At 58.8% G+C, this 22,864-nt stretch overlaps 2 protein-coding genes and 2 long non-coding RNA genes across 14 annotated transcripts; 2 read left to right on the top strand and 2 right to left on the bottom strand.

Moving 5' to 3' along the window:
• The first annotated feature begins 5,347 nt into the window (after window positions 1–5,347).
• LOC128081266 (uncharacterized) lies at window positions 5,348–6,501 on the top strand. 10 transcript variants are annotated; one of them, XR_008207059.1, is made up of 4 exons: window positions 5,440–5,532; window positions 5,673–5,721; window positions 5,763–6,060; window positions 6,132–6,193. It is a non-coding gene; the product is annotated as an uncharacterized LOC128081266 (long non-coding RNA). The 10 variants fall into 10 exon arrangements; XR_008207062.1 differs by lacking the exons at window positions 5,440–5,532; window positions 5,673–5,721 and adding an exon at window positions 5,348–5,373; XR_008207061.1 differs by lacking the exon at window positions 5,673–5,721 and having other exon boundaries at window positions 5,388–5,482.
• A 1,466-nt stretch (window positions 6,502–7,967) lies between these two features.
• LOC128081268 (uncharacterized) lies at window positions 7,968–8,823 on the top strand. 2 transcript variants are annotated; one of them, XR_008207066.1, is made up of 3 exons: window positions 7,968–8,010; window positions 8,052–8,080; window positions 8,787–8,823. It is a non-coding gene; the product is annotated as an uncharacterized LOC128081268 (long non-coding RNA). The 2 variants fall into 2 exon arrangements; XR_008207065.1 differs by lacking the exon at window positions 8,787–8,823 and adding an exon at window positions 8,193–8,229.
• A 3,602-nt stretch (window positions 8,824–12,425) lies between these two features.
• On the bottom strand, window positions 12,426–13,746 carry LOC128081263 (PE-PGRS family protein PE_PGRS16-like). Its single transcript, XM_052684345.1, is given in 4 exon segments — window positions 12,426–12,459; window positions 13,097–13,420; window positions 13,468–13,519; window positions 13,578–13,746. Coding segments are annotated over 4 exon segments (579 nt in total).
• Window positions 13,747–21,150: 7,404 nt separating this feature from the next.
• On the bottom strand, window positions 21,151–22,570 carry LOC128081265 (uncharacterized; the record flags this gene model as incomplete). The annotated part of the gene is made up of 4 exons (XM_052684346.1): window positions 22,341–22,570; window positions 21,859–22,214; window positions 21,328–21,788; window positions 21,151–21,288 (listed from the first exon to the last, which is right to left on the bottom strand). Coding segments are annotated over exons 1-4 (1,185 nt in total), but the record flags the coding sequence as incomplete, so codon positions are not given.
• Window positions 22,571–22,864: the final 294 nt, after the last annotated feature.

A 22,864-nucleotide genomic window follows, 5' to 3' on the forward strand; every position in this document is an offset into this window, starting at 1 on the left:
TTTGGGGTGAAAAGGGGCGACTTTGGGGTTTTTATGGGGTCAGGAGGAGATTTGGGGTGAAAAGGGGCGACTTTGGGGTTTTTTATGGGGTCAGGAGGGGATTTGGGGTGAAAAGGGGCGACTTTGGGGTTTTTATGGGGTCAGGAGGAGATTTGGGGTGAAAAGGGGCGACTTTGGGGTTTTTTATGGGGTCAGGAGGAGATTTGGGGTGAAAAGGGGCGACTTTGGGGTTTTTATGGGGTCAGGGGGAGATTTGGGGTGAAAAGGGGCGACTTTGGGGTTTTTATGGGGTCAGGAGGAGATTTGGGGTGAAAAGGGGCGACTTTGGGGTTTTTTATGGGTGATGGAGGAGATTTGGGGTGAAAAGGGGCGACTTTGGGGTTTTTTATGGGTGATGGAGGAGATTTGGGGTGAAAAGGGGCGACTTTGGGGTTTTTATGGGGTCAGGAGGAGATTTGGGGTGAAAAGGGGCGACTTTGGGGTTTTTTATGGGGTTTTGGGTCACAATTTGGGGTCAATTGGGGCATTTTTGGGGTCTCTGAATGAATTTGGGGGATTTGGGTTGAAATTTTGGGGTCATTTGGGGCTTTTGGGGGTTTTTTGAGGGATTTGGGGTCAATTTTGGGGTCAATTTGGGGCTTTTTGGGGTCTCTGTGGGTTTTGGGGTCAGAATTTGGGATCATTTGGGGCTTTTTGGGGTTTTCTGTGGGATTTGGGGTCAATTTTGGGGTCAATTTGGGGCTTTTTGGGGCTGCGGGGGGCGAGGATTTGGGGTCATTTGGGGCTTTTTGGGGTCTCTGTGGGTTTTGGGGTCACAATTTGGGGTCAATTGGGGCTTTTTGGGGTCTCTGAATGAATTTGGGGGATTTGGGTTGAAATTTTGGGGTCATTCGGGGGTTTTTTGGGATCTCTGTGCAACTTGGGTCGGAATTTGGGGTCATTTGGGGCTTTTTGGGGTTTTCTGTGGGATTTGGGGTCAATTTTGGGGTCATTTGGGGCTTTTTGGGGTCTCTGTGGGACCGGGGGGGGTTTTGGGGTGGAATTTGGGGTGAAAAGGGGCGACTTTGGGGTTTTTTATGGGTTTTGGGGTCAGAATTTGGGGTCAATTGGGGCATTTTTGGGGTCTCTGTATGAATTTGGGGGATTTGGGGTTGAAATTTTGGGGTCATTTGGGGCTTTTTGGGGTTTTCTGTGCGATTCGGGGTCAATTTTGGGGTCAATTTGGGGCTTTTTGGGGTCTCTGTGGGATTTGGGGTCGGAATTTGGGGTCATTTGGGGCTTTTTGGGGTTTTCTTTGGGATTTGGGGTCAATTTTGGGGTCATTTTGGGTGTTTTTGGACCCGGAGTTTTTGGGGGGCACCAAATTTGGGGTCATTTGGGGCTTTTTGGGGTCTCTGTGGGACCGGGGGGGGTTTTGGGGTGGAATTTGGGGTGAAAATGGGGCGACTTTGGGGTCTCTGTGGGTTTTGGGGTCAGAATTTGGGGTCAATTGGGGCATTTTTGGGGTCTCTGAATGAATTTGGGGGATTTGGGTTGAAATTTTGGGGTCATTTGGGGCTTTTTTGGGGTCTCTGTGGGATTAGGGGTCAGAATTTGGGGTCAATTTGGGGCTTTTTGGGGTCTCTGTGGGACCGGGGGGGTTTTTGGGGTGGAATTTGGGGTGAAAAGGGGCGACTTTGGGGTCTCTGTGGGTTTGGGGGTTACAATTTGGGGTCAATTTGGGGCTTTTTGGGGTCTCTGTGGGTTTTGGGGTCGGAATTTGGGCTCAATTGGGGCATTTTTGGGGTCTCTGAATGAATTTGGGGAATTTGGGTTGAAATTTTGGGGTCATTTTGGGGCTTTTTTGGGGTTTTCTGTGGGATTTGGGGTCAATTTGGGGGTCAATTGGGGCATTTTTGGGGTCTCTGTGGGTTTTGGGGTCGGAATTTGGGGTCATTTGGGGCTTTTTGGGGTCTCTGTATGAATTTGGGGGATTTGGGTTGAAATTTTGGGGTCATTTGGGGCTTTTTGGGGTTTTCTGTGGGATTTGGGGTCAATTTTGGGGTCAATTTGGGGCTTTTTGGGGTCTCTGTGGGACCGGGGGTTTTTGGGGTGGAATTTGGGGTGAAAAGGGGCGACTTTGGGGTCTCTGTGGGTTTTGGGGTCAGAATTTGGGGTCAATTGGGGCTTTTTTGGGGTCTCTGTACGAATTTGGGGGATTTGGGTTGAAATTTTGGGGTCATTTTGGGGCTTTTTTGGGATCTCTGTGCAACTTGGGTCAGAATTTGGGGTCATTTGGGGCTTTTTGGGGTTTTCTGTGGGATTTGGGGTCAATTTTGGGGTCATTTGGGGCTTTTTGGGTCTCTGTGGGTTTTGGGGTCACAATTTGGGGTCATTTGGGGCTTTTTGGGGTCTCTGTGGGATCGGGGGGGGTTTTTGGGGTGGAATTTGGGGTGAAAATGGGGAGGATTTGGGGTCTCTGTTGGGTTTTGGGGTCGGAATTTGGGGTCAATTGGGGCTTTTTTGGGGTCTCTGAATGAATTTGGGGGATTTGGGGTTGAAATTTTGGGGTCATTTTGGGGCTTTTTTGGGATCTCTGTGCAACTTGGGTCGGAATTTGGGGTCATTTGGGGCTTTTTGGGGTTTTCTGTGGGATTTGGGGTCAATTTTGGGGTCATTTGGGGCTTTTTGGGGTCTCTGTGGGATCGGGGGGGGTTTTGGTGTCAGAATTCGGGGTGAAAAGGGGCGACTTTGGGGTCTCTGTGGGTTTTGGGGTCAGAATTTGGGGTCAATTGGGGCTTTTTTGGGGTCTCTGAATGAATTTGGGGGATTTGGGTTGAAATTTTGGGGTCATTTGGGGCTTTTTTGGGGTTTTCTGTGCGATTCGGGGTCAATTTTGGGGTCAATTTGGGGCTTTTTGGGGTCTCTGTGGGTTTTGGGGTCAGAATTTGGGGTCATTTGGGGCTTTTTGGGGCTTTTTGAGGGATTTGGGGTCAATTTTGGGGTCAATTTGGGGCTTTTTGGGGCTACGAGGGGCGAGGATTTGGGGTCATTTGGGGCTTTTTGGGGTCTCTGTGGGTTTTGGGGTCACAATTTGGGGTCATTTGGGGCTTTTTGGGGTCTCTGTGGGTTTTGGGGGATTTGGGTTGAAATTTTGGGGTCATTTTGGGGCTTTTTTGGGATCTCTGTGCAACTTGGGTCGGAATTTGGGGTCATTTGGGGCTTTTTGGGGTTTTCTGTGGGATTTGGGGTCAATTTTGGGGTCAATTTGGGGCTTTTTGGGGTTTTCTGTGGGTTTTGGGGTCACAATTTGGGGTCATTTGGGGCTTTTTGGGGTCTCTGTGGGACCGGGGGGGGGGTTGGGGTGGAATTTGGGGTGAAATGGGGCGGATTTGGGGCTCTTCCCCCAGATTTTGGGCTCTTCCTGACCCACTCCGACGGCTCCATGTGGGGCTGCCCAGCCTGGGGGCGGGGAGGCGCCCAGAGCCAACGCTGGCACCGAAGGAAGGTGAGAGAGGGGCCATAGGGGGCGAAATGGGGTTGATGTGGGGCGATATGGGGTGATATGGGGCGATATGGGGTGATATGGGGTGCTATGGGGCGATATGGGGTCGATATGGGGCGATATGGGGCAATATGGGGTCTATATGGGGTGCTATGGGGCGATATGGGGTCGATATGGGGCGATATGGGGTCAATGTGGGGCGATATGGGTCAATATGGGGTCAATAAGGAATGATATGGGGCGATATGGGGTCAATGTGGGGCAATATGGGGCGATATGGGGTGATATGGGGCGACATGGGGTCAATGTGGGGCGATATGGGGAGATATGGGGCGATATGGGGTCAATATGGGGCGATATGGGGTCAATGTGGGGCGATATGGGGTGATATGTATCGATATAGGGCAATATGGGGTGATATGGGGTCAATATGGGGCGATATGGGGTCAATGTGGGGCGATATGGGGAGATATGGGGTCGATATGGGGTGATATGGGGTCAATGTGGGGCGATATGGGGTGATATGGGTCGATATGGGGCGATATGGGGTCGATATGGGGCGATATGGGGTCAATGTGGGGCGATATGGGGTGATATGGGGTCAATATGGGGTGAAATGGGGTGATATGGGGCGAAATGGGGTCAATGTGGGGCGATATGGGGTCAATGTGGGGCGATATGGGGAGATATGGGGCGATATGGGGTCAATGTGGGGCGATATGGGGTGATATGGGGCCATATGGGGCCATATGGGGCGAAATGGGGTCAATGTGGGGCGATATGGGGTCAATGTGGGGCGATATGGGGAGATATGGGGCCATATGGGGCGAAATGGGGTCAATGTGCGGCGATATGGGGTGATATGTATCGATATGGGGCGATATGGGGTGATATGGGGTCAATATGGGGCGATATGGGGTCAATGTGGGGCGATATGGGGTGATATGGGGCCATATGGGGCGAAATGGGGTCAATGTGGGGCAAAATGGCGTGATATGGGGTCGATATGGGGCGATATGGGGAGCTATGGGGCGATATGGGGTCGATGTGGGGTCGATATGGGGCGATATGGGGTCGATATGGGGCGATATGGGGTCAATGTGGGGCGATATGGGGAGATATGGGGTCGATATGGGGTCGATATGGGGTCAATGTGGGGCGATATGGGGTGATATGGGGCGACATGGGGTTGATATGGGGCAATATGGGGCCATATGGGGCCATATGGGGCGATGTGGGGTCAATGTGGGGCGATATGGGTCAATATGGGGTCAATAAGGAAGGATATGGAGCAATATGGGGTGATATGGGGTCAATGTGGGGCGATATGGGGTGATATGGGGAGATATGGGGTCAATGTGGGGCGATATGGGGTGATATGGGGCGATATGGGGTCAATGTGGGGCGATATGGGGTGATATGGGGTCGATATGGGGTCAATATGGGGCGATATGGGGTCAATGTGGGGCGATATGGGGAGATATGGGGTCGTTATGGGGTCAATATGGGGCGAAATGGGGTCAATGTGGGGCGATATGGGGCGATATGGGGCCATACGGGGCGATGTGGGGTCAATGTGGGGCGATATGGGTCAATGTGGGGCGATATGGGGTGATATGGGTCGATATGGGGCGATATGGGGAGATATGGGGCGATATGGGGTCAATGTGGGGCGATATGGGGTGATATGGGGCCATATGGGGCGAAATGGGGTCAATGTGGGGCGATATGGGGCCATATGGGGCTATGTGGGGTCAGTGTGGGGCGATATGGGGTCGATATGGGGCGAAATGGGGTTCGATGTGGGTCTCTATGGGGTCAATATGGGGCGATATGGGTTCGATGTGGGTCGATACGGGGCAATATGGGGCTCTATGGGGCTCTATGGGGTCTTTATGGGTCTCTATGGGTCTCTATGGGGCTCTATGGGTCCCTATGGGTCTCTGTGGGTCTCTATGGGTCTCTATGGGGCTCTATGGGGCTCTATGGGCTCTATGGGTCCCTATGGGGCTCTATGGGGCTCTATGGGGCTCTATGGGCTCTATGGGGTCTCTATGGGTCTCTATGGGTCTCTATGGTCTCTATGGGTCTCTATGGGTCTCTATGGGGCTCTATGGGTCCCTATGGGTCTCTGTGGGGCTCTATGGGTCTCTATGGGGCTCTATGGCTCCCTATGGGTTCCTATGAGGCTCTATGGGTCTCTATGGGTCTCTATGGGGCTCTATGGGGCTCTATGGGTCTCTATGGGGCTCTATGGCTCCCTATGGGTTCCTATGAGGCTCTATGGGTCTCTATGGGGCTCTATGGGGCTCTATGGGGCTCTATGGGGCTCTATGGGTCCCTATGGGTCCCTATGGGGCTCTATGGGGCTCTATGGGTCTCTATGGGTCTCTATGGGGCTCTATGGGTCTCTATGGGGCTCTATGGGTCTCTATGGGTCCCTATGGTTCTCTATGGGTCTCTATGGGTCCCTATGGGTCTCTATAGGGCTCTATGGGGCTCTATGGGTCTCTATGGGTCTCTATGGGTCTCTATGGTCTCTATGGGTCTCTATGGGTCTCTATGGGGCTCTATGGGTCCCTATGGGTCTCTGTGGGGCTCTATGGGTCTCTATGGGGCTCTATGGCTCCCTATGGGTTCCTATGAGGCTCTATGGGTCTCTATGGGTCTCTATGGGGCTCTATGGGGCTCTATGGGTCTCTATGGGGCTCTATGGCTCCCTATGGGTTCCTATGAGGCTCTATGGGTCTCTATGGGGCTCTATGGGGCTCTATGGGGCTCTATGGGGCTCTATGGGTCCCTATGGGTCCCTATGGGGCTCTATGGGTCTCTATGGGTCTCTATGGGTCTCTATGGGTCTCTATGGGTCTCTATGGGGCTCTATGGGTCTCTATGGGTCCCTATGGTTCTCTATGGGTCTCTATGGGTCCCTATGGGTCTCTATAGGGCTCTATGGGGCTCTATGGGTCTCTATGGGTCTCTATGGGTCTCTATGGGTCCCTATGGCTCCCTATGGGTCCCGCCGTTCCCAGGTCTCCCAGCAGGGGGCGCTTTTGGGCCGTTTGGGGGCGGCGCTGGTGACGTCATCGCGGGACGGAAGCGTCCGCGTGTGGCACCCGAGGGGCGGGGCTCCGGTGAGGGGGGCGGGGCTTCGCCGTGGGGGCGGGGCTTCATTAGGCGGCGTTTCCCCCCTGCACACCTCAGGGGGGCGGGGCTTTCGGGGGAAGGGGGCGGGGCTCCGCCGAGTGGGCGGGGCTTCCTTGGGTTGTTCTTACCTCCCTGAAGGGGGGAGGGGCTTATGGGAAGGGGCGGGGTTTAACCAAGGGGGCGGGGCCTCCTTGGGTGGTGTTCGGCCCTGGGGGAGGGGCTTAACCGAGGGGGGCGGGGCTTCATTTGGTTTCTTCTTGTCCCCAGTTCAACCCAGTTGGCCCCCAGTCCCTCCCAGTTCCTCCCAGTCCCTCCCAGTCCCTCCCAGTCCCTCCCAGTCCATCCCAGTCCCTCCCAGTCCATCCCAGTCCCTCCCAGTCCCTCCCAGTCCCTCCCAGTCCATCCCAGTTCCTCCCAGTCCCTCCCAGTCCCTCCCAGTTCCTCCCAGTCCCTCCCAGTTCCTCCCAGTCCCTCCCAGTTCCTCCCAGTCCCTCCCAGTCCCTCCCAGTCCCTCCCAGTCCCTCCCAGTCCATCCCAGTGCATCCCAGTTCCTCCCAGTTCATCCCAGTTCATCCCAGTCCCTCCCAGTCCCTCCCAGTCCATCCCAGTGCATCCCAGTTCCTCCCAGTTCATCCCAGTTCATCCCAGTCCCTCCCAGTCCCTCCCAGTCCATCCCAGTCCCTCCCAGTCCCTCCCAGTCCATCCCAGTTCATCCCAATCCCTCCCAGTCCATCCCAGTCCATCCCAGTGCATCCCAGTTCCTCCCAGTTCATCCCAGTCCCTCCCAGTTCCTCCCAGTCCCTCCCAGTTCCTCCCAGTCCATCCCAGTTCCTCCCAGTTCCTCCCAGTCCATCCCAGTCCATCCCAGTCCCTCCCAGTTCATCCCAGTTCATCCCAGTCCCTCCCAGTCCCTCCCAGTTCCTCCCAGTCCCTCCCAGTTCATCCCAGTCCCTCCCAGTCCCTCCCAGTTCCTCCCAGTCCCTCCCAGTCCATCCCAGTTCCTCCCAGTCCCTCCCAGTGCATCCCAGTTCCTCCCAGTTCATCCCAGTTCATCCCAGTTCCTCCCAGTCCATCCCAGTCCCTCCCAGTCCCTCCCAGTTCCTCCCAGTCCCTCCCAGTTCATCCCAGTCCATCCCAGTCCATCCCAGTTCCTCCCAGTCCCTCCCAGTTCATCCCAGTTGCCCCCAGTTGCCCCCAATTCACCCCAGTTGCTCCCAGTTCATCCCAGTTGGCCACCAGTTGCCCCCAGTTGCCCCCAATTGCCCCCAGTTGGCCACCAGTTGCTCCCAGTTCACCCCATTGGCCACCAGTTGCTCCCAGTTCATCCCATTGGCCACCAGTTCAACCCAGTTGCTCCCAGTTGCTCCCAGTTGCCCCCAGTTGCCCCCAGTTGCTCCCAGTTCATCCCATTGGCCACCAGTTCGTCCCAGTTGCTCCCAGTTGCTCCCAGTTGCCCCCAGTTGCCCCCAGTTGCTCCCAGTTCACCCCATTGACCACCAGTTGCTCCCAGTTGCTTCCAGTTGCCCCCTGTTGGCCACCAGTTCACCCCAGTTGCCACCAGTTGCTCCCAGTTGCTCCCAGTTGCCCCCATTTGCTCCCAGTTCACCCCAGTTGGCCACCAGTTGCCCCCAGTTGCACCCAGTTGCCCACCAGTTCAACCCCATTGGCCACCAGTTGCTCCCAGTTGCTCCCAGTTGCCTCCATTTGCTCCCAGTTCACCCCAGTTGCCACCAGTTGCTCCCAGTTGCTCCCAGTTGCCCCCAGTTGCCCACCAGTTCGTCCCAGTTGCCCACCAGTCGCTCCCAGTTCACCCCATTGGCCCCCAGTTCATCCCATTGACCACCAGTTGCCCCCAGTTGCCCCCAGTTGGCCCCCAGTTCATCCCAGTTGGCCACCAGTTGCCCCCAGTTGCCCCCAGTTGCCCATCCCACTGGCTGCCAGTTCACCCCAGTCGCCCCCAGTTCATCCCAGTTGGCCACCAGTTGCTCCCAGTTCAACCTCATTGGCCACCAATTCATCCCAGTTGCCACCAGTTGCTCCCAGTTACTCCCAGTTGCCCCCAGTTGCCCTCAATTGGTCACCAGTTGCCCCCAGTTCACCCCAGTTGCCCCCAGTTGCCCCCAATTGGCCACCAGTTCATCCCAGTTGCCCCCAGTTGCTCCCAGTTGCTCCCAGTTACTCCCAGTTGCCCCCAGTTGCCCCCAATTGCCCCCAATTGCCCCCAATTGGCCACCAGTTGCCCCCAGTTGCCCCCAGTTCAACCCCATTGACCACCAGTTCATCCCAGTTGGCAACCAGTTGCTCCCAGTTGCCCTCAATTGGTCACCAGTTGCCCCCAGTTCACCCCAGTTGCCCCCTGTTGCTCCCAGTTGCCCCCAGTTGCCCCCAGTTCACCCCATTGGCCACCAGTTGCCCCCAGTTGGCCACCAGTTCATCCCAGTTGGCCACCAGTTGCTCCCAGTTCACCCCATTGGCCACCAGTTGCTCCCAGTTGCTCCCAGTTGCCCCCAGTTGCCCCCAGTTCACCCCAGTTGCCCACCAGTTCAACCCAGTTGCCACCAGTTGCTCCCAGTTCATCCCAGTTGGCCACCAATTGCTCCCAGTTGCCCCCAGTTGCTCCCAGTTCATCCCATTGGCCACCAGTTCATCCCAGTTGGCCACCAGTTGCCCCCAGTTGCCCCCAGATGCCCACCAGTTCATCCCAGTTGCCCCCAGTTCAACCCCATTGACCACCAGTTCATCCCAGTTGGCAACGAGTTGCTCCCAGTTGCCCCCAGTTGCCCTCAATTGGTCACCAGTTGCCCCCAGTTCACCCCATTTGCCCCCAGTTCATCCCAGTTGGCCACCAGTTGCTCCCAGTTCACCCCATTGGCCACCAGTTGCCCCCAGCTCACCCCAGTTGCCCACCAGTTCAACCCAGTTGCCCACCAGTTGCCCCCAGTTGCCCACCAGTTCACCCCATTGGCCACCAGTTGCTCCCAGTTGCTCCCAGTTGCCCCCAGTTGCCCCCAGTTCACCCCAGTTGCCCACCAGTTCATCCCAGTTGGCCACCAGTTGCTCCCAGTTCACCCCATTGCCCACCAGTTGCTCCCAGTTGCCCCCAGTTCCCCCCATTGGCCACCAGTTGCCCCCATTGTCCCCAATGGGAATCAGAGCGGAGGGCGGAGCTAACGGAGAGGGGCGTTGCCACCCGACCGGAAGTGCCCCCCCCCTCCCGCTAAGCCCCGCCCCTCCACTTCCGGCAGCTCTCCCATTACCGTTGCTCCGCCCCCATCACCGCCATGGCGACGAGGCCACGCCCCTCGCCCAACGCCGCGCCCGGATTGGCTGTGGGCGACGAAGGGGGGCGGGTCTACATCCTGCGCTGGGACACGCCCCCTGCTTGAAGCCACGCCCCAAACCGGATCCAAGCCACGCCCCTTTCACTGCCCCTCCAATCAGCGTCCAATAAAGACCTTTGGCTCCGCCTCCTTGTCGTGACGTCATCGACGTGGCCACGCCCGCCCCCCCCCCCCAATTGGACGGCTCAGTCGTAGCCAAAGTGCTGCCTCATTTGCATAACCACGCCCCCACTGTGTCCCTATGGGTCTCTATGGGTCTCTGTGGATCGCTATGGGGTTCTATGGGGTTTCTATGGGTCTCCATGAGTCCCTATGGGTCTCTATGGGTCTCAGTGGGTCTCTATGGGGCTCTATGGGTCCTTATGGGTCTCTATGGGGCTCTATGGGGTCTCTATGGGTCTCCGTGGGTCTCAGTGGGTCTCTATGGGTCTCTATGGGTCTCTATGGGTCTCAGTGGGTCTCTATGGGTCTCTATGGGTCTCTATGGGTCCCTATCGGTCTCTATGGGTCTCAATGGGTCTCTATGGGTCTCTATGGGTCTCTATGGGGTCTCTATGGGTCCCTATGGGTCTCTATGGGTCTCTGTGGGTCCCTATGGGTCCCTATGGGGCTCTATGGGGTCTCTATGGGTCTCTATGGGTCTCTGTGGGTCTCTATGGGTCTCTATGGGTTCTTATGGGTCTCTATGGGTCCCTATGGGTCTCTATGGGTCTCTATGGGTCTCTATGGGTCTCTGTGGGTCCCTATGGGTCCCTATGGGTCTCTATGGGTCTCTATGGGTCTCTGTGGGTCTCTATGGGTCTCTATGGGTCCCTATCGGTCTCCATGGGTCTCTATGAGTCGCTATGGGGCGGCCGACTCCCCCCATTGCCCCACAAGTCCTGTGTCCTATTGCCCCCATTGACCCCAATGACGACACAGAGGCGGATTTGGGATCGGGGGGGGGGGGGGGAGGAGGAAGCCGAGCTTCATTGTAGGGTCAAAGTTCAAAGTTCAAAGTTGAAAGTTCAAAGGTCAAAGGTCAGTCCCTCCACGTGACCTCCACCTCATCCGTGCGGTACCTGGGGGGACGGCAGCGTCACCACGGCCCCACTGACCCCACTGACCCCATTGACCCCATTGACCCCATTGACCCCATTGATCCTCATTGACCCCATGGACTCCAATATCCCCACTGACCCCATAAATCCCATAAGCCCCACTGATGTCCCCTTTGTCCCCACTGACCCCATTGCCCCCATTGCCCCTATTGACCTCAATGTCCGCCTTGACCCCATAGACCCCAATGTGTCCCCATTGCCCCCATTGATCCCATTTGATCCCAATTGACCCCATTGACCCCAATGTCCTCATTGACCCCATTGACCCCACTGACCCCATTGACCCCATTGACCCCATTGATCCCATTGACTCCATTGACCCTACTGACCCCATTGACCCCATTGACCCCATTGACCCCATTGATCCCATTGACCCCATTGCCCCCATTGTTCCCATTAACCCCATGGACCCCAATATCCCCACTGACCCCATAAATCCCATAAGCCCCATTGATGTCCCCATTGATCCCATTGACCCCATTGACCCCAATGTGTCCCCATTGATCCCATTGACCCCATTGACCCCATTGATCCCATTGGCCCCATTGAGACGCCATTGATCCCCATTGATCCCATTGATCCCATTGACCCCATTGATCCCATTGCCCCCATTGACCCCATTGATCCCATTGACCCCATTGATCCCTTTGCCCCCATTGATCCCATTGACCCCATTGACCCCATTGATCCCATTGATCCCATTGACCCCATTGACCCCAATGTGTCCCCATTGATCCCATTGACCCCATTGATCCCATTCTCCCCACTGACCCCATTGCCCCCATTGCCCCCATTGACCCCATTGATCCCATTGATCCCATTGACCCCATTGATCCCATTGACTCCATTGATCCCATTGACCCCATTGACCCCATTGACCCCATTGATCCCACTGACCCCATTGATCCCTTTGACCCCATTGCCCCTATTGACCTCAATGTCTGCCTTGACCCCATAGACCCCAATGTCCCCAATGTCCCCACTGACCCCATAGATCCCAATGCTCTCATTGCCCCCATTGACCCCAATGCCCCCATTGACCCCAATGCCCCCATTGACCCCATAGACCCCATTGACCCCACTGACCCAATGCCCCCATTGACCCCAATCTCCTGAATGATCCCATTGACCCCATAGACTCCACTGACCCCATTGCCCCCATTGACCCCATTGACCCCACTGACCCCATTGACCCCAAAGACCCCATTGCCCCCATTGCCCCTATTGACCCCGTTGCCCCCATTGACCCCATTGCCCCCCTTGACCCCAATGCCCCCGTTGACCCCACAGACCCCGCTGCCCCCACTGACCCCAAATCCCACCTCTGCGTGATGCCGGACTCCCGGATCTCTGTTATCTGCCCGCTGCGCAGCATCTCCCACCCGGCCTGAGCGATCATCGCCCCGTTGTCCACGCAGAACCTGCGCCCATGTTCACCCCATGGAGACCCCACTGAGACCCCACTGACCCCATGGAGACCCCAGCGACCCCATTGACCCCATTGAGACCCCACTGACCGCATTGACCCCATTGAGAACCCATTGACCCCACTGAGACCCCAGTGACCCCATTGAGACCCCATTGACCCTACTGAGACCCCAGTGACCCCATTGAGACCCCACTGACCCCACTGACCCCACTGAGACCCCAGTGACCCCATATAGACCACGCTGACCCACTGAGACCCCATATAGACTCCATTGACCCCATGGAGACCCCACTGATCCCATTGAGACCCCATTGATCCCCATTGACCCCATGGAGACCCCACTGAGACCCCAGTGAACCCATGGAGACCCCACTGATCCCATTGAGATCCCACTGACCCCACTGAAACCCCACTGACCCCATTGAGACCCCATTGATCCCCAATGACCCCATGGAAACCCCACTGACCCCATTGACCCCACTGAGACCCCATTGACCCCATGGAGACCCCACTGAGACCCCAGTGAACCCATTGAGACCCCACTGACCCCACTGATCCCATTGAGAACCCAGTGACCCCATTAAAACCCATTGACCCCATTGAAACCCCATTGACCCCATCAAGACCCCATTGACCCCACTGACCCCACTGACCCCACTGAGACCCCACTGACCCCATTGAGACCCCATTGATCCCCAATGACCCCATTGAGACCCCATTGACCCCATTGAAAACCCATTGACCCCATTGAGATCCCAGTGACCCCATTGAGACCCCCCGGACCCCATTGAAAACCCATTGACCCCATCAAGACCCCATTGATCCCATTGAGACCCCATTGATCCCATTTAAACCCCATTGACCCCACTGAGACCCCACTGACCCCATTGAAACCCCACTGACCCCATATAGACCCCATTGACCCACTGAGACCCCATAGAGACCACATTGACCCACTGAGACCCCAACGACCCCATTGACCCCATTGAGACCCCATTGACCCTATAGACGCCACAACCTCCCCGACCCCATAACCACCCCCGACCCCATAACCCTACTGACCCCACAGACCCCACTTGACCCCATAACCCCACTGACCCCATAACCCCCCCGACCCCATAACCGCCATAGACCCATAACCTCCCCCTGACCCCACAACCCCCCCCTGACCCCACAACCCCCCCTGACCCCATTGACCCCATAACCCCCCTGACCCCACAACCCCCCTGACCCCATTGACCCCATAACCCCACTGACCCCATAACCCCCCCGACCCCACAACCCCCCCCTGACCCCAACCCCCCCCTGACCCCACAACCCCCCCCTGACCCCAACCCCCCCCGACCCCATAACCCCCCCACACCCCACAACCCCTCTGACCCCATAACCCCCCACTGACCCCATTGACCCCATAACCCCCCTGACCCCATAGACCCCATAGCCCCCCCAACCCCATAAACCCCACTGACCCCACAACCCCCTGACCCCATAACCCCCCCTGACCCCATTGACCCCATAGACCCCCCCTGCCCCCCCAACCTCCCCCAACCCCATTGACCCCACTGACCCCCCAACCCCCCTGACCCTATTGATCCCCTGACCCCACAACTTCCCCTGATCCCCCAACCCCCCCGGCTCCACAACCCCCCCCAATCCTATAACCCCCCCTGACCCCACAACCCCCCCGACCCCATTGACCCCACTGACCCCCCTGACCCCATAACCCCCCCTGACCCCATTGACCCCCTGACTTCATAGACCCCATAGCCCCCCCCGACCCCATAACCCCCCACTGACTCCATTGACCCCATAACCCCCCCTGACCCCATTGACCCCCTGACCCCACAACCCCCCCTGACCCCATAACCCCCCCCTGACCCCACAACCCCCCCTGACCCCATAACCCCCCCCTGACCCCATAGACCCCATAGCCCCCCCAACCCCATAAACCCCACTGACCCCACAACCCCCCTGATCCCATAACCCCCCCTGACCCCATAGACCCCCCAACCCCCCCGGCCCCACAACCTGTCGTCGCTGGCGCACAGCCGGGCCCCCCTGGCTCTGCACATCACCTCCAGCATCTCCTGCAGCCGCCCGTTACCTGCGGACCCCAAAGACCCCATAAACCCCAATGGGACCCCAAAGACCCCATAAACCCCAATGAGACCCCAATGGGACCCCATAAACCCCAATGGGACCCCATAAACCCCAATGGGACCCCAATGAGACCCCATAAACCCCAATGACCCCAATGGGACCCCATAAACCCCAATCTGACCCCAAAAACCCTGCTGACCCCAATGTGACCCCAATGGGACCCCATAAACCCCAATGGGACCCCAAAAACCCCACAGACCCCAATGAGACCCCAATGGAGCCCCATAAACCCCAATGGGACCCCAAAAACACCATAGACCCCAATGTGACCCCAAAGACCCCATAAACCCCAATCTGAAACCAGAAACCCCACTGACCCCACTGACCCCAATGGGACCCCATAAACCCCAATGGGACCCCAAAACCCCCATTGCCCCCATTGCCCCCATTGCCCCCAATGCCCCCAATGCCCCCATTGCCCCCAATGCCCCCATTGCCCCCATTGCCCCCATTGCCCCCAATGCCCCCATTGCCCCCAATGCCCCCATTGCCCCCATTGCCCCCAATGCCCCCAATGCCCCCATTGCCCCCATTGCCCCCAATGCCCCCATTGCCCCCAATGCCCCCATTGCCCCCAATGCCCCCATTGCCCCCATTGCCCCCATTGCCCCCAATGCCCCCAATGCCCCCATTGCCCCCAATGCCCCCAATGCCCCCATTGCCCCCATTGCCCCCATTGCCCCCATTGCCCCCAATGCCCCCATTGCCCCCAATGCCCCCAATGCCCCCAATGCCCCCAATGCCCCCATTGCCCCCATTGCCCCCATTGCCCCCAATGCCCCCATTGCCCCCAATGCCCCCATGCCCCCAATGCCCCCATTGCCCCCAATGCCCCCAATGCCCCCATTGCCCCCAATGCCCCCATTGCCCCCAATGCCCCCATTGCCCCCAATGCCCCCATTGCCCCCAATGCCCCCATTGCCCCCAATGCCCCCATGCCCCCAATGCCCCCATTGCCCCCATTGCCCCCAATGCCCCCAATGCCCCCATTGCCCCCAATGCCCCCATTGCCCCCAATGCCCCCAATGCCCCCATTGCCCCCATTGCCCCCATTGCCCCCAATGCCCCCAATGCCCCCATTGCCCCCAATGCCCCCATTGCCCCCATTGCCCCCAATGCCCCCAATGCCCCCATTGCCCCCATTGCCCCCAATGCCCCCAATGCCCCCATTGCCCCCATTGCCCCCAATGCCCCCATTGCCCCCAATGCCCCCAATGCCCCCAATGCCCCCATTGCCCCCAATGCCCCCAATGCCCCCAATGCCCCCATTGCCCCCAATGCCCCCAATGCCCCCATTGCCCCCATTGCCCCCAATGCCCCCATTGCCCCCATTGCCCCCATGCCCCCATTGCCCCCAATGCCCCCATTGCCCCCAATGCCCCCAATGCCCCCATTGCCCCCAATGCCCCCATTGCCCCCATTGCCCCCATTGCCCCCAATGCCCCCAATGCCCCCAATGCCCCCATTGCCCCCATTGCCCCCAATGCCCCCATTGCCCCCAATGCCCCCAATGCCCCCAATGCCCCCATTGCCCCCATTGCCCCCATTGCCCCCAATGCCCCCAATGCCCCCATTGCCCCCATTGCCCCCAATGCCCCCATTGCCCCCAATGCCCCCATTGCCCCCATTGCCCCCAATGCCCCCATTGCCCCCATTGCCCCCAATGCCCCCATTGCCCCCAATGCCCCCATTGCCCCCAATGCCCCCATTGCCCCCATTGCCCCCAATGCCCCCATTGCCCCCAATGCCCCCATTGCCCCCAATGCCCCCATTGCCCCCAATGCCCCCAATGCCCCCATTGCCCCCATTGCCCCCATTGCCCCCAATGCCCCCATTGCCCCCATTGCCCCCAATGCCCCCATTGCCCCCAATGCCCCCATTGCCCCCAATGCCCCCATTGCCCCCAATGCCCCCAATGCCCCCATTGCCCCCATTGCCCCCAATGCCCCCAATGCCCCCATTGCCCCCAATGCCCCCATTGCCCCCAATGCCCCCATTGCCCCCATTGCCCCCAATGCCCCCATTGCCCCCAATGCCCCCATTGCCCCCAATGCCCCCATTGCCCCCAATGCCCCCAATGCCCCCATTGCCCCCATTGCCCCCATTGCCCCCAATGCCCCCATTGCCCCCATTGCCCCCATTGCCCCCAATGCCCCCAATGCCCCCAATGCCCCCAATGCCCCCAATGCCCCCATTGCCCCCAATGCCCCCAATGCCCCCATTGCCCCCAATGCCCCCATTGCCCCCATTGCCCCCAATGCCCCCATTGCCCCCATTGCCCCCATTGCCCCCAATGCCCCCATTGCCCCCATTGCCCCCAATGCCCCCATTGCCCCCAATGCCCCCATTGCCCCCAATGCCCCCAATGCCCCCATTGCCCCCATTGCCCCCATTGCCCCCAATGCCCCCATTGCCCCCATTGCCCCCAATGCCCCCAATGCCCCCATTGCCCCCAATGCCCCCATTGCCCCCATTGCCCCCAATGCCCCCATTGCCCCCATTGCCCCCAATGCCCCCATTGACCCCAATGCCCCCATTGCCCCCATTGCCCCCATTGACCCCAATGCCCCCATTGCCCCCAATGCCCCCAATGCCCCCATTGCCCCCAATGCCCCCATTGACCCCAATGCCCCCAATGCCCCCATCGACCCCAAAACCCCCATAGACTCCCCAAGCCATTGCCCCCATTGCCCCCATCGACCCCATAGACCCCAATCCCCCATTGACCCCAAAGCCCCCAATGCCCCCATTGACCCCATTGACCCCATTGCCCCCATTGACCCCAATGCCCCCATTGCCCCCATTGACCCCAATGCCCCCATTGCCCCCATTGCCCCCATTGACCCCAATGCCCCCATTGCCCCCAATCCCCCATTGACCCCAAAGCCCCCATTGACCCCAATGCCCCCAAGCCCCCATTGCCCCCATTGACCCCAATGCCCCCATTGCCCCACTGACCCCCTTCATCCCATTGACCCCATTGACCCCAATGCCCCCAATGCCCCCATTTCCCCCATTGACCCCATTGACCCCAATGCTCCCATTGGCCCCATTGCCCCCATTGACCCCCAATTCCCCCATTGCCCCCCCGGCCCCAAATCCCCCATAGACCCCAATGCCCCCATTGCCCCCATGCCCCCATTGACCCCCATTGCCCCCATTGCCCCCATTGACCCCAATGCCCCCAATGCCCCCATTGACCCCAATGCCCCCATTGCCCCCATTGCCCCCAATGCCCCCATTGCCCCCATTGCCCCCAATGCCCCCATTGACCCCCAATGCCCCCATTGCCCCCATTGCCCCCAATGCCCCCAATGCCCCCATTGCCCCCATTGCCCCCAATGCCCCCATTTCCCCCATAGACCCCAAAGCCCCCATTGACCCCATTGCCCCCATTGATTCCAATGCCCCCATTGCCCCCAAAGCTCCCAAAGCCCCCATCGACCCCATTGACCCCAAATGCCCCCATTGACCCCAAAGCCCCCATTTCCCCCATAGACCCCAAAGCCCCCATTGACCCCAAATCCCCCAATGCCCCCATCGACCCCAAAACCCCCATAGACTCCACCAACGCCATTGGCCCCCAAAGCCTCCATCGACCCCATAGACCCCAAATCCCCCATTGACCCCAAAGCCCCCATAGACCCCAATGTCCCCATTGACCCCAAATCCCCCATAGACCCCAATGCCCCCATTGCCCCCAATGCCCCCAATGCCCCCATTGGCCCCATTGACCCCGTAACCCCCAATTCCCCCATAACCCCCCAGGCCCCAAATCCCCCATTGACCCCAAAGCCCCATTGACCCCATCGACCCCAAAGCCCCCATTGACCCCAAAGCCCCATTGACCCCATTGCCCCCATTGACCCCAAAGCCCCCATTGACCCCATCGACCCCAAAGCCCCCATCAACCCCACTGACCCCAATGCCCCCATTGACCCCAAATTCCCCATTGCCCCCATTGCCCCCATTGCCCCCAATGCCCCCATTTCCCCCATTGCCCCCAATGCCCCCATTGCCCCCATTGCCCCCATTGCCCCCATTGCCCCCAATGCCCCCAATGCCCCCATTGCCCCCAATGCCCCCAATGCCCCCATTGCCCCCAATGCCCCCATTGCCCCCAATGCCCCCATTGCCCCCAATGCCCCCAATGCCCCCATTGCCCCCATTGCCCCCAATGCCCCCATTGCCCCCAATGCCCCCATTGCCCCCAATGCCCCCATTGCCCCCATTGCCCCCATTGCCCCCATTGCCCCCAATTGCCCCCATTGCCCCCATTGCCCCCAATGCCCCCATTGCCCCCAATTGCCCCCATTGCCCCCATTGCCCCCAATGCCCCCAATGCCCCCATTGCCCCCATTGCCCCCATTGCCCCCAATGCCCCCATTGCCCCCATTGCCCCCAATTGCCCCCATTGCCCCCATTGCCCCCAATGCCCCCATTGCCCCCAATGCCCCCATTGCCCCCATTGCCCCCATTGCCCCCAATGCCCCCATTGCCCCCATTGCCCCCATTGCCCCCATTGCCCCCATTGCCCCCAATGCCCCCATTGCCCCCAATGCCCCCATTGCCCCCATTGCAATGCCCCCATTGCCCCCATTGCCCCCAATGCCCCCATTGCCCCCATTGCCCCCAATGCCCCCATTGCCCCCATTGCCCCCATTGCCCCCATTGCCCCCAATGCCCCCAATGCCCCCATTGCCCCCAATGCCCCCAATGCCCCCATTGCCCCCATTGCCCCCAATGCCCCCATTGCCCCCAATGCCCCCAATGCCCCCATTGCCCCCATTGCCCCAATGCCCCCATTGCCCCCAATGCCCCCATTGCCCCCATTGCCCCCAATGCCCCCAATGCCCCCAATGCCCCCAATGCCCCCATTGCCCCCATTGCCCCCATTGCCCCCAATGCCCCCATTGCCCCCAATGCCCCCAATGCCCCCAATGCCCCCAATGCCCCCATTGCCCCCAATGCCCCCATTGCCCCCATTGCCCCCATTGCCCCCAATGCCCCCAATGCCCCCATTGCCCCCAATGCCCCCATTGCCCCCAATGCCCCCATTGCCCCCATTGCCCCCAATGCCCCCAATGCCCCCATTGCCCCCAATGCCCCCATTGCCCCCATTGCCCCCATTGCCCCCAATGCCCCCACTACTGCCCCCCTGCTACCCCCCTGCTACCCCCCTGCTACCCCCCTGCTGCCCCACTGCTGCCCCACTGCTGTCCCCCATTGCCCCCCTGCTGCCCACTGACCCCCCTGTCCCCGCAGTGCCCCCCTCCCCCCATCTCTGCGGTGACGTTTGCTGACGTTCGCCGGCTGCTGGTGGCTGCAGGGCGGCACCTGGAGGAGTGGGAGCTGCGGGGGGGACCCAGGTCAGCAGCACCGACCCCAGTGACCCCAATGACCCCAACAACCCCATTGAGACCCCATTGACCCCATTGAGCCACATTGACCCCATTGAGACCCCACTGACCCCATTGAGATCCCATTGATCCCCATTGACCCCATTGAGACCCCATTGGCCCCATTGACCCCATTGAGACCCATTGACCCCATTGAGACCCCATTGGCCCCATTGATCCCCATTGACCCCATTGAGACCCCATTGGCCCCATTGAGACCCCACTGACCCCACTGAGACCCCATTGACCCCCCTGAAACCCCACTGTGATCCCACTGACCCCATTGAGACCAAATTGACCCCATTGATCCCCATTGACCCCATTGAGCCCACTGGCCCGATTGACCCCATTGAGACCCCATTGGCCCCATTGATCCCCATTGACCCCATTGAGACCCCATTGACCCCATTGAGACCCCATTGATCCCCATTAATCCCCATTGACCCCATTGAGACCCCACTGACCCCACTGAGAACCCATTGACCCCATTGAGACCCCATTGATACCCCACTGACCCCATTGAGCCCACTGATCCCATTGACCCCATTGAGACCCCATTGGCCCCATTGAAACCCCATTGATCCCCATCGATCCCCATTAATCCCCATTAACCCCATTGAGCCCAGTGACTCCATTGACCCCATTGAGACCCCTTTGGCCCCAGTGAAACCCCATTGAGACCCGATTGAACCCACTGAGACCCCATTGAGACCCCACTGACCCCAATGAGACTCTATTGACCCCATTGCGACCCACTGACCCCACTGAGACCCCATTTACCCCATTAAGACCCCTTTGGCTCCAGTGAGACCCCATTGGGACCCCATTGACCTCATGGAGACCCCACTGACCCCATTGATCCCCACTGACCCCATTGAGACCCCATTGACCCCACTGACCCCATTGAGACCCCATTGATCCCCATTGAGACCCCATTGAGACCCCATCGATCCCCACTGATCCCATTGACCCCATTGAGACCCCACTGACCCCATTGAGACCCCATTGGCCCCATTGAGACCCCATTGACCCCATTGAGACCCCATTGAGACCCCACTGACCCCATTGAGACCCCATTGATCCCCATTGACCCCATTGAGACCCCATTGACCCCATTGAGACCCCATTGACCCCATTGACCCCATTGACCCCATTGATCCGCATTGACCCCATTGGCCCCATTGAGACCCCATTGGCCCCATTGAGACCCCACTGACCCCATTGAGACCTCATTGATCCCCATTGACCCCATTGAGACCCCACTGACCCCATTGAGACCCCATTGGCCCCATTGAGACCCCATTGACCCCATTGAGACCCCATTGAGACCCCACTGACCCCACTGAGACCCCATTGATCCCCATTGACCCCATTGAGACCCCATTGACCCCATTGAGACCCCATTGACCCCATTGACCCCATTGACCCCATTGATCCCCATTGAAACCCCATTGGCCCCATTGAGACCCCATTGGCCCCATTGAGACCCCACTGACCCCATTGAGACCCCATTGACCCCATTGACCCCATTGAGCCACATTGACCCCATTGAGACCCCGTTGACCCCACTGGAGACCCCACTGACCCCATTGAGACCCCATTGACCCCATTGAGACCCCACTGACCCCATTGAGACCCCATTGACCCCATTGATCCACATTGACCCCATTGAGACCCCATTGACCCCATTGAGACCCCATTGATCCCCATTGACCCCATTGACCCCATTGATCCCCATTGATCCCCACTGGCCCCATTGAGACCCCACTGACCCCATTGAGACCCCATTGACCCCATTGATCCCCATTGACCCCATTGAGACCCCATTGGCCCCATTGAGACCCCATTGACCCCATTGACCCCATTGACCCCATTGAGACCCCATTGACCCCATTGACCCCATTGATCCCCATTGATCCCCAGTGAGACCCCACTGACCCCATTGAGACCCCATTGACCCCATTGACCCCATTGATCCCCATTGATCCCCAGTGAGACCCCATTGACCCCATTGACCCCATTGAGCCACATTGACCCCATTGAGACCCCATTGACCCCATTGATCCCCATTGACCCCATTGATCCCCATTGACCCCATTGAGACCCCACTGACCCCATTGAGACCCCATTGACCCCATTGACCCCATTGATCCCCTTTGATCCCCATTGAGACCCCATTGACCCCATTGACCCCATTGAGCCACATTGACCCCATTGAGACCCCATTGACCCGATTGATCCCCATTGACCCCATTGAGACCCCATTGAGACCCCATTGACCCCATTGAGCCACATTGACCCCATTGAGACCCCATTGACGCCATGGAGACCCCACTGACCCCATTGAGACCCATTGATCCCCATTGAGACCCCACTGACACCATTGAGACCCCATTGACCCCATTGACCCCATTGACCCCATCGATCCCCACTGATCCCATTGACCCCATTGAGACCCCACTGACCCCATTGAGACCCCATTGGCCCCATTGAGACCCCATTGACCCCATTGAGACCCCATTGAGACCCCACTGACCCCATTGATCCCCATTGACCCCATTGAGACCCCATTGACCCCATTGAGACCCCATTGACCCCATTGACCCCATTGACCCCATTGATCCCCATTGACCCCATTGGCCCCATTGAGACCCCATTGGCCCCATTGAGACCCCACTGACCCCATTGAGACCCCATTGACCCCATTGACCCCATTGAGCCACATTGACCCCATTGAGACCCCGTTGACCCCATTGAGACCCCACTGACCCATTGAGACCCCATTGACGCCATTGATCCACATT

The sequence above is a fragment of the Tympanuchus pallidicinctus genome, unplaced genomic scaffold, assembly GCF_026119805.1.
Source record: "Tympanuchus pallidicinctus isolate F22 unplaced genomic scaffold, pur_lepc_1.0 scaffold200, whole genome shotgun sequence".
Taxonomy (NCBI): Eukaryota; Metazoa; Chordata; class Aves; order Galliformes; family Phasianidae; genus Tympanuchus; species Tympanuchus pallidicinctus.